At 43.5% G+C, this 14,661-nt stretch overlaps 1 protein-coding gene across 48 annotated transcripts in view; it reads right to left on the bottom strand.

Annotated features, from left to right (window-relative positions):
* SPIDR (scaffold protein involved in DNA repair) overlaps positions 1-14,661 on the bottom strand; it is a 481,215-nt gene that overhangs the window by 35,139 nt on the left and 431,415 nt on the right. For all 48 annotated transcript variants that reach the window (XM_077943592.1, XM_077943599.1, XM_077943602.1 and 45 more), the window contains 3 exons: positions 4,625-4,712; positions 3,260-3,403; positions 3,109-3,168 (listed from right to left, as the gene is read on the bottom strand). In XM_077943592.1, the coding sequence (XP_077799718.1) occupies positions 3,109-3,168; positions 3,260-3,403; positions 4,625-4,712 (292 nt within the window). The remainder of the gene's footprint in view (positions 1-3,108; positions 3,169-3,259; positions 3,404-4,624; positions 4,713-14,661) is intronic.

Here is a 14,661-nt window from a genome sequence, read left to right as displayed (position 1 = left end):
ACCTCAGTCTCAGCCAGAGGGCCATGGGCAGGAGTGTGAGCTGCAACTGCCACGTGGCTGCTATGAGGACAGCATTCTCCCTGTGGGTGAATGGCACCTTCACAGAGAGCCACCGCCTGGCCCATGACCCAGAAGAGCAGGAATGTGCCAGATGTCAAGGGCATCCCCCCCACACACTGACCCTTCTCAAGGTGAGCAGAGGAACGTGAAGGCAGTCTTAGGTCTCCTCAGGCTTGGAAAGTATGAGACATAGTACATGCCCTGCCTCATCCTTGCTGGGAGCCCTATCCTCCTATCTGCTGAGCCGGACACTGGGGTGCTCACAGGGAGTACCACTGAGGGACTCATGTCAGTCATTCTCTAATTCTTCATGAGGGGCACTGATCAGCTGTCAAATGATGAAAAGGGGAACAGATGAAGAGAAAACAAACGAAAAAGGGTATTTTAAAACTCCTAAATTCATCCTAGAACAATCCAATATGGTGAGAGAATGTCACACCCATTTGACAGACAAGGACATGAGACAATGTGGTGAAGCACCTGCACAAGCTCAGCCAGCATGTGGTTGGGGGTAGGGATGTGTTGCGTCCCTGCTCCACCCCCAGGGCTCCAGGTAACTGAAGGACTGTGGAGTCAGGAAGCACCATGGGACACTGGGCTGAGTAAGAGTTAGGAAACCCATGCCAGGCTCCACCTGGGTTTGGTTGTGTGTATCAGAGATAGCAGATACCAGGCCTAGCCTTGGTCTCCTCCACTTGGAATTAAGAACAGTGACACTATTGCTGCTAAAATGATATATACACGAGAATGGTTGGAAAATCTGACAAATCTCTCACAGAAATTAAAGGTGAAGTATTGATAATAAAAAATAAAGAGCTAAATGTGGTTCATTTATATTCACAACTCAGCCCTCTGATTTCCTTTCTGTGGGCAACACTCTATGCGTTGGCAAGCACTAGATAATCCACAGGTTAAGCTGCAGAAACACACACACACTTTCTGCAGAGAAGGAAAGGAAAGGCAATTGACAGTTACTAGCATATCACCTAAAGCACACTCCTTACATCTGAAATGTAAAAATTAAATTGAGATAAAGCCTTAAAGTTCTTTCATATGATGATCGTATGTACCAGCGCTGTGTTCTTGCACAGCACCTATGGCATCCTTAGGTAACAAGCTTGCACCCTACTCGGTGGCTGTCAGTAGATGGCCCTCCCTGTCTCCTCTCCCTGACACACACCACACTGCACATTCAGTACAACCTACAGGATGCCAGGAGACACAAGGGTTGTTTTTTTTTCCTGCGTCACAGTTCCTGTGTCCTCCAGCCATGCTCAGCACCTGAAGAACGTGAGCAAACCAAGGCCTGTGGGCTAATCCAGCCTGCCCCCTGCTTATGTGTGGCCTGTAAGCTAAGCATGGTTTTTATATTTATTCAAGGTTCTTACATTTTTAAATGGTTAAAAAAACCATAAGAATATTTTGTGACAAGTAAAAATTAAGTTAAATTCAAATTTTGGTGTCTGTAAATAAAGGTTTCTGAAACACAGCCCTGCTCATTCATTTGTGAACGACAACATGGCTGCTTTTGCACTGCAAGGTGGAGCTGAGTAGTTGCTATGAAAACCATACAACCCAAGAAGCCTAAAATATTGACTATCTGGCTCTTTACAGAAACAGTCTGCCCACTACTCCTGATGCAGATGGAAGAGGAGCTGATTTAACATGCTTGTGATAACAATGATTTAATGATACTCGTATATATGCAACTCATCAAGAACTTGACTAGAAGTTAAGAAACATATTCTTTTAGTCACTCTCTTGTTCTTCCACTAAGAATGATCAGAGAAATGCAAAGACTTTGTTCAAAATAAATGCACAACAGAAAATAACTCTGAATAACTTAAGCGGAAGAGAAAGGCTCCAAAACCAGGCAGCTGAATTGGGTTGTATGCAAGCATGAATGCTTTGTAGAGATTCATAACAAGCATGTAAGGGGAAATGGCACAAGGTGTCTGGGTGTGCTTTAGCATATTTCATCAGCAAAAAGAAAAGTGAGGGGTGTGAGTGTCAGATCTTGATAACCAGGCATAGTATGATTAGAAGACAGCCCCTGGTGCCACCCACACCACTGTCCCCTGACTCAAGGTGCACTGGGGCACCTGGCCGAGGTTGCTGGCTGAGGTGCCAGCCTCCTGCCCTCCCTTGAGACTCCTTGCTGGGCAATTCCTGGGTATTCTGGCCTGGCTGGTAGCTGGTGATCCACTGACAGCCCAGGTGAGTGCAGGCATCTGGGGCCTGGTTTGCTCCACTCATACACACCCTCAAGGAGGCAATGTGTGGGGCACTCACTCTCTCCTGCACCATGGCAGATGCACCCAGTGCACACTGCCTATGAGTAGATAAGAGTTTAACAAATAGGATGTTCTCAATCCCTCTTGGATGATCAGATCTACATGGATATTCCTCCATAAGGTAAGGGCCAGCAGAGGTTTCTTGCAGAATGTAGTGAATGCATTCAAACTGGCAAGCAGGTCTCCTTCCCTCCTCTACTCCTAGCTGATTGATAGCAAGCTCCTCTAGGCCGCTGCTCCCTAGAATAGGCTGAGGCCTCATAGGGACCATGGAGGTGGGATGGGAGGGCTTTCAGTTTCAAAGGCTCTAAAAGTTCCCAGAAGTAGCTGAGCTCAATCCTGAGATTACCATTTCCACCACATAAATGAGGTTTCTGCATCTCTTTCCTTTCTTCAACCTGCCTAAGTGTCAGGAAAGAATGAAAATTACTGGGCTGAGAAGCTTTGGGGACAGGGTTGTACTTGGGTGTCTTACACCCCAGTGCTTAGCACACTGGCTGATAGTCCGCACCTGTAAAAGGAATGGATTTACTGCCACTTCAGTATATGGGGCATACTTAACTGGACTTTAAAAACGCTTTTCTGTTTTGGCAATCTATTAATTTCCAAAGGAGACTGCCCTTTCACAAACCTCTAACACCGTGTGTGTGTGTGTGTGTGTGTGTGCATGTGTGTGTGTGAGAGAGAGAGAAAGAGAGAGGGGCTGAGAGATAGAGAGAGAGAGAGAGACTGAGAGATTGAGACAGATTATTACCTGTGGTCTTTGGTAAATCACCCTGGCATAGAAACTGCAACGGGTACCAAGATCATTCATCTGGAAAGGAATTAGAAAAGGTTGGCAGCATTACACAAAGCACACAGACACAGCTAATACCTAAATAACTTGTTAGAAACAAAAACATTACCTGGATAATGTCTCTTAAGCAGCGGGTAACTGGAGGCTGGTAAAGCTTATAAATGGGGTCTCCGTCAATTATATCAATTTGTCCCAGATTTGGATGAGCTGTGAGGATGTAACATAAGGCTGGAGGAGGCAGATGAGTTTTTATCTGTTTACATGAGGCAAAAGCAGAAGGTGAATATATTGTTAAAAGACTCAAGCACATGATTAAAATCTCCTCTTTAATATATACATACTCGCTTACAGATGCATCCTCTCTCTGGAATGCTATACAAGGAATGGACTGCATTGTTTACTTCTGGGACCAAGTATAAGAACTTCTTATGAACCTATTAATTCAAGATTTCATTTTAGAAATCTTTCAGGTTATACTGAAAATATCATCTAGAAATTACTTCCCCTTAAGTAATCTAGAAATGGCTTTTTTTTTGTTTTTTGAGACAGAGTTTTGCTCTTGTTGGCTGGATTGCAATGGCGCCATCTCGGCTCACTGCAACCTCCGCCTCCTGGGTTCAAGTGATTCTCCTGCCTCAGCCTCCTGGGTAGCTGGGATTGCAGCCATGCGCCACAATGCCCAGCTAATTTTGTATTTTTAGTAGAGATGGGGTTTCTCCACGTTGGTCAGGCTGGTCTCGAACTCTCGACCTCAGGTGATCCGCCCACCTCAGCCTCCCAAATGCTAGGATTACAGGCGTGAGCCACCGTGTGTTTTGACAACTACTATGCTGTTTGGCACAGTACAGGGTCACAGACTTAGCACTACTAAGAAGTCAGCCACAACCTAAGGAAGACAGCCTCAGTTGTTTTGGGAGCTCTGGCCCAAAGCAGCAGCTGGTTAACCTGCTGGAAAAGGCTCAAGAGGGAGGAGGGAACACTTTTCATCCATTTTGCTTCTTCTGAGACACTATCATAGACAAGCAGGGCAATGGAAGTTCCTGGCTACCCAGGACGTTGTACGAATGTCTATGGATTGTATTGAGTTCTTGCTCCAATTGGTAACTGAGTGTTGGTTCTATGAGTCACTAGAAGTTCGTGGGAAAAATTCTATATGTTTGCTTTAGTATGAGGCTGAGACCCCAATTGTTCCAACAGTATATGAGAGTTGTGGTTTACGCATTCATCATAAGTTAACTTCAAGAAAATGTTGTGCAGCACAGTAGGGAAGGCAGCCAGAGCTTGGTCTCCAGGACCTGAATCCCAGTCCTGGCTCATATTCATGTGTCACCACAAAGGAACTGGCTGCACAGGGGCTCCTTGTTGCTACTGGAGTGGGGGACACAGACCATGTGGGTGGCAGTGATGATGCCTGGCTTGGCACCTGGCATGGAGTAGTCCGCAACTGGGGAAGTTTTTCCAGTGCCGGGCTTACCTCTTCACAGGGCTGGTCGCGGCCAGGTGTTTTCAGAGGTATCGCTGGGGGCCATAGGGTGTCAATCAAACTAAAAATCCCCGCTATCCTGGAACAAGGAAAGTTAAAGGTATTCATCATCAGACTCCCTTACTGAGTACTAGGCCAGTGAGCTGGTAGAATGCTTAACAGCCTCTAATGCCTAAGGCCATGGAACTACAATTCGAGATGTGAGGCGATTCAGATGGGGAAGAAAGAAGACACACAGACAGATGGACAGACACTGTGGGAAATCAACTGCACAACAGGAATTTGCTCACTAAATTAGGATCCATCCACACAGTGAAATATTATACAGTCACTGAAATGGTTACAAAAAAAAAATTTATGGACATGGAAACACGTTTGTGACACCCTGCTAAGAAAAAAGTAGGCAACAAATTAACTCTCTCACTCACTGTGTGTGTGTGTGTGTGTGTGTGTATGTATGTGTATCTATGCATGCATCTATATACATATTAAGCCAAAGGAAAAGACTGAAGCCTATAAGAATGTTTTTAGTGGTTATCTGAGTAGAGTTTGAAGGTGATATTTACTTTCTTCCTTTGGATTGGGCATTTTGTATATTTTTCCCAAACAGATATGTATTACATGTAAGAAAAGTTATCTGAGCTGGGTGTGGTGCCTCATGCCTATAATCCCAGCACTTTGGGAGGCTGAGGCGGATGGATCACCTGAGGTCAGCAGTTCAGGACCAGCCTGGCCAACATGGTGAAACCCTGTCTCTACTAAAAATACAAAAATTAGCCAGGCATGGTGGCAGATGCCTGTAAACCCAGCTACTCGGGAGGCTGAGGCAGGAGAATCTCTTGAACCTGGTAGGCGGAGGTTGCAGTGAGCCGAGATCACGTCATTGCACTACAGCTGGGCAACAAGAGCCAAATTCCGTCACACACACAAAAAAGAAAAGTTATCTGAAGTAAAATATATAGAAGGACACAAAAGGACAACACTGTTATGATTTCAGTTATATGGTTCTCACCTTAGATCTGACTGCACTTCCGAGACCTGGCTCTAACCTTTACCTGAGCCCCTTGTTAACAGAGGTGGGAAACAGCAGGGCCCCTGGAGTCAAGAAACTCATCTTGCTTAAGCTCTGCCTTTCATACACTGTGAGACCTTAAGAAAATGCTTGACTCTTACATCAGCCCTTCTGGGAAACTGGGGGTTGCTGCTGGCATTATTGCAAGGAGTAAAGGAAGTAAAGAACATATGTGCAGCACCTACTAGGGTTTCTATACTCAGAGTGAGTATCCAACACATTAGCCACTTGATATTACTATAGTTACCAGTATTGTCATTGCTAAAGCCATAAACTTTTATGCTGTTTTTTGCTCAAAAATCTGCCCAGTTTAAGACAGGATTTTAATCCTAGTGTTACTCTGTGAAGAAACCGAGTAAAATTAGGAGGATGATAAAAGATGAGTGTAAAAAGAGGTCTTTATACAGTATAGAAAAATAAACAACCCTTTCCAGATAGTGACAGAGTGCTTATCAATTTTCCTAAAATTTTGGAGTTTCCCAAAAAGTGTTCTGTGAAGTGTAACCCATGAGAACAGAACTCCCTGCCTATTGCCGTGTGGTGCATCTGTGGCTGGCAGGACCCTCACACGCTACAGTGGGACTGGACATGGCGGAGGGCCTGGAGAGCCCTGTGTAAAAGGCACCTGTGGCATACTGTTTTAAACTAAAGCTTCTCCCATTTATAACCACGAAACCCTTTTTGGTGTCATCACTAACAATGTCCTGAGAAACTAGTGTTCCCTTGGAATTCTCTTTGAGAAATGCTGTTCGAGAAGCACACAGCCATAGGAAAGTTCTATTTGAATTTAATGGCTTTTATTTAGAGGATGGTACCAGCTAATTAAAAAAGTTTAGACACATTATACATTTATATTTAATGCACGACGCTTAGCTGAAGAATGGCTATGGTTAAATAAAATGCTTAGTCTCATAAAAAATCAGCTTCTCTACTGTTTTTAAAAACTATTTTTAAAATAGATAATGGTTTGGATGGCCACTGTTGCCTTGTGAAGCAGAGTTGTCTGGGGCCAGCTAGCACATTCAAATGACTCCCACTTCTGCTGGGCATAGACGTGGTGTAGAAACTCACTTTTAGCACAGTTAAAAAGTGTATTGTTCCTCCCACTGCAATTCATTCTTTACTATTCATTTGGTTACACAGGAAACATTCTTTTAAAAAAGTGATCCTTTAAAAATATGTTTAAGAAACAAACAGTCTGACAGGGGAGTGGCTACCATAAGTCTGTCTTTTAAAAAATTAATAAACATTTTTATTTAAAAAGTTTAAAATGTAAAGTAAATGTTTAATTAGAGAAAAAGGGGACATACAGATTAATTCATTATGCTTATGATTTGATAACATCATCATGTTGGAATAAATTTCTTGGGGTATACCTTAATTTATAGATTGGATAAAATGAGTCTGTAGACAAATTTTGGTCATTAATCTGTGACAACAAAAGTTTGTGGAGCAGACAAGGAGAGAAGCAGGGCCAGCTGTCCTACCCACCAGGTCCCCAGTTTGGCAGGCTCTGCAGCAGTCAGCAGCTCTCCCAGCAGCTCCCACAAGACACCCAGAGAGCATGGGTGGAGGTCAACTCAGCTACCCGTCACTGAAGGGAGAGCCATGTTTCCCATCACACTCAGTCACAGTTCATCTGACCTCTAAAAATCAGCTGTATTTGAAGAGCAGCAAGAAGAGGGCTGCGGCGTGGTGCAGAACATGCAAAGGAAGGTGACAGCATGGCACAGGCAGGGAACAGGGACAGCCTGGGAGCCTCCTCTGTGCACTCACTTGGGGGCTGTGGCAGACCCACCTGCATGCACAGGCTGTAGAACACGCAGCTGCTCCTGGAGGCGGGAGGAGGGAGGTAGGAGGCCTGGAGGGACCCAATAAGAGCTTTCCTAAAGTCACGCTCAGGAACCTGAAAGACTTTCAGCGCTATGTTTTTATTATAGTAACCAGTGTACTTTTTAAGTGGAAAGATACCAAGATCTATACACATGTTAAAATTATATCTACCAAGTTATACTTAAAATGGTTGAAATTATAAATTTTATAGTACGTTATTTTACCATAATGAAAATTATATTTAACATAAAAATAAATACTAAGTGTTTTTTTTTTTTTTCTTTTTTAACAGGGTCTCTTGCTCTGTAATCCAGGCTGGAGTGGCGCAATCATGGTTCACTGAGGCCAACCCTAAGACTGTTTTTGAGTCTTCCACATTCTTTAAAGCAAGGCCACCCCGACATGTGACTAGTCACTGAAGTGTAAGAGGCACTTTCTAAGAACATGTTCTCACTTATAAAAAAGCCCTTGGAGACACCCCTCAAGAGAGACAGAGTAAGGATGGGGGCACCACATCACTTACATCTCATGAGGGCCCCATGGAGAGGCTGAGACTGGGCTGTACTGGAGATGACCGGCACGCAGAAGGGGGTCCTGCCAACTCACTTCCTCCAGGGCTGAGCCTGCACACTCCAACCCCATGACACTGCGGGTGATGTGCATTTGCTCAGAAGAATGCTGGCCACAGACTTGGACAGAGAGGATACTGTCCACCTTCTACAGTGGAAATTCCAAATCTCTCTCAGCTTCATCTTCCTCCCTTGTAGGATTCTGTGATTCTCTAATTCCTAGTGCTGCTGCTGTCCCTCGCTGACATGTGCCTCTGTTTGAGGAGGAAAGACGATTCCAAAGTCTCCAGTGCTAGGTGTGGGTGGTGAAGCAGACACCTTTCTATGCGAACATGGCAGCATGGGGCGCTAGAAACAGTCAGCCATCTGCGATAAGTGCCTTCTGCACTTGACAGGTGAGTTTGGCTGACTGAAGACTTTCTGTGTTACAAAGTGCTCTCTGGTGCAAAACAGAATTGCACCTGAATATTTCCAATCTATTTGTAATGAAAAATTTACAAAGACAGAGCCACTAACTTTAATTTTAAAAACAGTTTCAAATTTGTTTTAGTAATTACCAGATCCTTGAGAGAGAAAAAAATACTCTAAACATTATAAAGGATTAGGAATAAACCGATGGAGATATTTACATGAAGCAAAGTTAACTTATTTCTTAGAATGAAAAAAAAATCAATTTTCTTGCCTGAATTCTGTTTTTGGTAACATATTTTGGAGGCTGTCAAAATCTAAGTAGAAAACAAACCACAAAGGAAGAGAACTAACTTGAGACCATCTTCAGAAAAAATTTACAAATTCAGTTCAAGAGTTGGAAGTGATGTCAAAGGACAGATGTTTCTCCTGAGTAAACTAGAGCCAAGATTTCCCACCGTGCGACAAGAAAGGTGCATGGAAATGAGTAAGCTACACAGATGCAGATAACTTTAACTGGGTACCTCCATTTCCTGAATTCCTAAAAAGGCAGCCCCAGCATCACCCATGAGCTCAGAAATGAGGATGGGGCAAGTCCTGGGGCAATGGAAATCGTCTGCAGACCAAGAAGAGAGTGGGAGTGGCACCATGCCCAAGAGAATTCTAAGAAATACACAACAGAGGAAGGAAGCAGAGTTCTCGCCTCACTGCCATTGAAACAATGCTAAATTTCCATATTTCTACACACATTTTATGGATATTTTGGTGTGGCAAATGATCTACTTCCTCTGGCCTCATTATAGCTGGTATTATTATCTTGACTGGTAGATGACAAATGTCATTTGAAAAACCAACCATTCAAAGTAAAGGCAACCAAGATTTCCATACTTCAGTCCACCGGAAGAGAGTAAACATGGAAAATCTTGTTTGTACACCAGAACATTAGCTGATATTATCAATTTGCTTACCTATTCTCTAAGTTATTTCAGGGGTTATTTTTTCCATCTGATACTGTCTCATCCAGCTAACTCTCAAATCTTCACAGGGCAATTTAAAACTGCCTGAACCACTTTCTTTTGGGTGTGGATAGAGTGGAATTTGCTCTAGGAGATTTAAGCCACAATGGTGCTGTGGACAACAGAAAATGGAAAGACAACAAGGAAGCACCTGGCCCATGATGCACTCATCCTCACAGAGCTTGGAATCATTTTTTTTTTCTAACCAAGCAAGTATTTTGGGTATAAAATGTTCTTAAAATTTGTCATGTTGCTGCTAATTTCTCTGTACCTGTCACTGTTGTAGAACTCATACCTCTCCAAGAGAGTTCATTTGGATAGTGGAATACTTTAGACCAGTCATTCTTAAAGTGGGGTCTGGGGGTTGCTGGAGGTTCCGAGAGCCTTTCAGGCAGCCTACAAGGCCAAAACTGTTTTCTGCCAAGCCTTTATTTTTCTTTCTCACTTCCATTCTCTCATGAGTGTACAGTGGTATTTTCTAGAGGCCCATGATGTGTGATATTACAACAGATTGAAGGCGGAGCACAGATGATAATCCATCATCTCCTGTTCAACCAGTGAAGAGACCTGCAAAATACAGGGCAATGCGACTCTCATCGCTAAATATTTGTTTTTGTGTTTTAGGAAATATTTTTCATAAAAAATGTTATTTAGGTCATCATGTAATGGGTTGATTATAGACGCTTTTAGGTAAATTAATGTGTTAAATCTTTTTCAGTTTTAATTTCTAATAAGGTAAACACTGAGTAACATATTTTTTAAAAAAAACCTCTTTGGGCCCTCATTACTTTTTTATATTACACACACTTCCCCCCCCAACCAAATACATATATTTTTTGGAGATAGAGTCTTGCTCTGTTACCCAGGCTGGAGTGCAGTGGTGTGACCTCCTGGGCTCAAGCAATCCTCTAGCCTTAGCCTCCCAAGTAGCTGGGACTACAGGTGTGCACCACTATTCCTAGCTAATTTTTTAAATTTTTCGTACAGATGGGGTTTCATCACTATGTTTCCCAGACTGGTCTCAAATGTTTGGCCTCAAGTGATCCTTCTGCCTTGGCCTCCCAAAGTGCTAGGATTATAGGTGTGAGCCATCATGACTGGCCAGCCCTCATTCATTTTTATTTGTTTCTTTCCTCCCTGCTTGTCTGTTACATGGTCCTGTTCTTTATATTGTCTCCCCTCTCTGACTATCTCCCTTTCCTGCCCAATGCTGGCCACACACTACACATCTTCCCCGACACAGCAGGGTCTCTACATGCCAGAGAAAACAGACTTCAAACATATCTGGTAGGCTGTATTTTAAGATATAATCTCAATGCAGTCTAAGAAACAATTTCCTAGTTGCTGATGAATCATTATTAATAGTGTCCAATAACCTTAGATAGGAGTCCTATTTTGAGTTGCAAAGGTAACTTCCCATTCATTGTAAAATTAGGTCAATGCATGTGGGTTATTTATAAACAATGTAACACTTCCTATAACTCCATTCTTTCCTGTGGTTCCACACTCAACATAAAAATAGTAGTTTCAGGAGCAGGCCAACCTGCAGTATTGAGAAAGACCTGTGGAGACTCTGAGGAAGTCTCTCTGGACCAGAAAGGAACTCTTCATGTGGCTCTCGGGGCTAGGGCCAGCCTCCCACACTCCCACCCTGGAGGTCCACCTCTGAGAAGGGCTCTTGGCACTGCTGTGGCTCCCACTACATGAATGTCACATCGGTGCCAAAAAGAACAGCAAAGGCCGAGCAGTCTTGAAGAGGCAATTCCTGTAACAATCACTGTTGGGTTTTGTACAAGGGCATAGGTGAGAAGAGGCAGAAAGGTCACCCCTGATGCCACTCCGAGGTGCCTCTGCCCCACCTCACCCTCTGTTCTGGGGCTGGTCACCACCGAGATCCTCTGGTTTAGTTAGTGCTGCCTGTTTTGTGTCCTCACGAGAATGTGAACCTCCTGAGGGCAGGCTCTGTGTGTCTGTTCTCTGTGGAATCTCAGTGCCTAGATGAGTCTGGTTCGTGGGAGGCGCATAACACTGGCATGGCATGAGGCCATGAATCTGACATGCTAGCTAGCAGGGCCGGCAAGACTCTTCAATCCCACCAGCCAGTACTGCACAGTGAGGACACATGGCATTTCAGCAATGCTGGCACCTGTCACATATCACAAGTGTCCCTCAATGCTTCAGTCTGAGAACTTTTCATGAGCCCTGATTTCTTCTGTAAGAAACCCATGGCTTCTGATAAATTTCTTTAACCTAAATTCTCTTGTTCATTTCATTCATTTAATATTAAACTCTAGGCTAGTTGGAGATACAGTTTAGGTATATAATTAAGAAGTAAAAATAATGCCTTCCAGAAGACAGCTTATCTCCTTTTATGTCACCCTTATATACACAAAAAACAACCCTGAGTGAATTAAACTTTTGCCTTGATACTGAAATGGATTTCCTCCAACAAGGTTTGTTCTGCTAGGTAGACAGTAACAAATAGCTCAAGAGATCATGAACAAACTGGCAGGAGCCATGGAAACCTTGAAACTCTAACAAGATTACATTTGCAGTGATTAAAATGTACCATTAGGCTGGTGGGATGGTAAAATGAGGCCATCACTCTGGAAAACTGTGTGGCAGCAATCCAGCCATTCATCTCCTTGCTGTCTATCCAAGAGAACTGGAACTTACATCCACACAGAAACTTACATATGAATGTTCGCAGCAGGATTATTCAAGATACCCAGAAAGTAGAAACAACCCAAATGTCCATCAACTGTTGAATGGATAAATTTGATGTATCTATGTCATGAAATATTCAACCAGAAAAAGAATGAAATTCTGGCCTGGTGTGGTGGCTCACACCTATAATCCCAGCGCTTTGGGAGGATGAGGCAGGTGGGTCACCAGAGGTCAGGAGTTCGAATTAGCTGGACATGGTGGCGTATACCTGTAATCCCAGGTACTCTGGAGGCTGAGGCAGGAAAATCGCTTGAACCCAGGAGGTAGAGGTCGCAGTGAGCTGAGATGGCACCATTGCACTCCAGCCTGGGCAACAAGCGAGAAACTCGGTCTCAAAAAAAAAAAAAAAGGAAATTCTGATACATGTTACATCATGGATGGACCTTAAAAACATTCTGCTAAAGTGAAAGACACCAGATACCAAAGGTCACATCTGTATGGTTCCACTGACAGGAAACGTCCAGAACAGGCAAATCCACAGGGATGGAAAGTAGAGGAGTGGCTGCCAGGGGAGGGGAAGCGCAGAGCTCCTGCTGAAGGTACTAGGTTTCTGTCTGAGGTGATGAAAATGTGCCAGAATTAGGGTGCTGGTTGCATAACTTTGTGAGTAAAATAAAAACCAATGATTCGTACACTTTAAAAAGGGTAAATTTTAGGGTATGTAAATTATGTCTCAGTTAAGCTGTTATTTAAAAAGTGTTATTAATTTAAGACAGGGGCCTCTAATCAGGAGACCACTAAACCTAACCTGAAATACATCCATTGCTATACTTCCTTCAACTCTGCTTAATGATTTTGCTACAAGCATTATCTTTCTTCTCTTTCCTCAAAGCCCCACTCAAACTAATCTCAAAGTTTCCAGGAAATGAAAAGCTGAGGACACTTCTGCAATAAGAGTAGTCCTGTTATCTTCACTGGAAAGCTGACACAGAGTCCAGGAGCAGCACAGGGCTGGGAGCGAACCCAGTGGCTTCAGCACTCTACTTTTGGAGTGGCTGCACTTCCTTTTCCTAAGTCAAGCTAGTGGAATACTAGTTCCATGTAATCCCCGGTGTGCCTGTCGGCCCCGCTAAGCCACAGGAGCGGGTCTTGAGCACCAGGCAAGACAGCCCTGCACTGTGGCTCCTCAGAGGACAGAGTCAGTACCTGTGCTGAGCCCAGGGTTTGTGGCAGCACAGGAGAACATGGCTTAGAATACAAAGAAAAATACTTCCTTGGGTTTCCACATCTGTATAAAACTGTGGCCATGTGAATTTCATACTTAAACCCTCTTCTATGACATAAGATATTGTGGAACAGTAAAATGCACACCATAAAACAGTATTCCAGTAATACTTCTGGTGTGCCCTGGAGCAGCCCTTCAATCACCATGGTGGGACAGCCAGGAAGGGAATCTGATCAGGCATTCTGACTCCAGAGATTTATCTCTGCTAAGAATATCCTATGAATACCGTATAGATGTGGGAACTTAACGAAACATTTCCAAAGCAAGTTCACTGAATTTCAGAAAGATAATTTTCTTTTTCTTTTCTTTTCTTTTTTTTTTTTGAGATGCAGTCTTGCTCTCTTGCCCAGGCTGCAGTGCAGTGGCACAATCTTGGCTCACCGCAACCTCCGCCTCCCAGGTTTAAGTGATTCTTGTGTCTCGGGCTCCTAGTAGCTGGGATTACAGGAGTGCACTACCACACAGGGCTAACTTTTGTATTTTTAGCAGAGATGGGGTTTTGCCATGTCGCTCAGGATGGATTCAAACTCCTGACCTCAAGCAATCTGCTCTCCTCGGCCTCCAGAAGTGCTGGGATTACAGGCATGAGCCACTGCACCCGGCCAGCAAGATATTTTTCAGATCGTAGCTAGCTGGAGAAACTGAAAGAAGGAAATTAAAACACCCATCTGAAATTAAGCCCTTTGCATGATTCCTTTGAATCTCTGCTTAAATTTATATAATTATATAAGATAACTTTGTAACTCTGGAATGTCTCACATTTTACAGGACATCTGCTAGTTTTTTTATTTTTTGAGACGGAAACTCGTCTTGTCACCCAGGCTGGAGTGCAATGGTGCGATCTTGGCTCACTGCAACCTCTGCCTTCTGGGTTCAAGTGATTGTCCTGCCTCAGCGTCCAAAGTAGCTGCAACTACAGGCATGTGCCACCATGCCTGGCTAATTTTTGTATTTTTAGTAGAGATGGAGTTTCTCCATGTTGGCAAGGCTGGTCTTGAACTTTTGGCCTCAAGTGATGTGCCCATCTCAGCCTCCCAAAGTGCTGGGATTCCAGGCGTGAGCCACAGTGCCCAGCCTGCTAGTTATATTTAAAAATGTCTTTTGTTAAAGACAGGGCATTAAAAATAATATATATATAAAATATATATGTGTAATATAAAACTAATAATATATATAAA

The sequence above is a fragment of the Macaca mulatta genome, chromosome 8 (genome assembly GCF_049350105.2).
Source record: "Macaca mulatta isolate MMU2019108-1 chromosome 8, T2T-MMU8v2.0, whole genome shotgun sequence".
In the NCBI taxonomy this organism is placed as follows: domain Eukaryota; kingdom Metazoa; phylum Chordata; class Mammalia; order Primates; family Cercopithecidae; genus Macaca; species Macaca mulatta.
The sequence above is the reverse complement of the archived record's forward strand: the minus strand, read 5'-3'. Positions and strand labels throughout refer to the sequence as shown.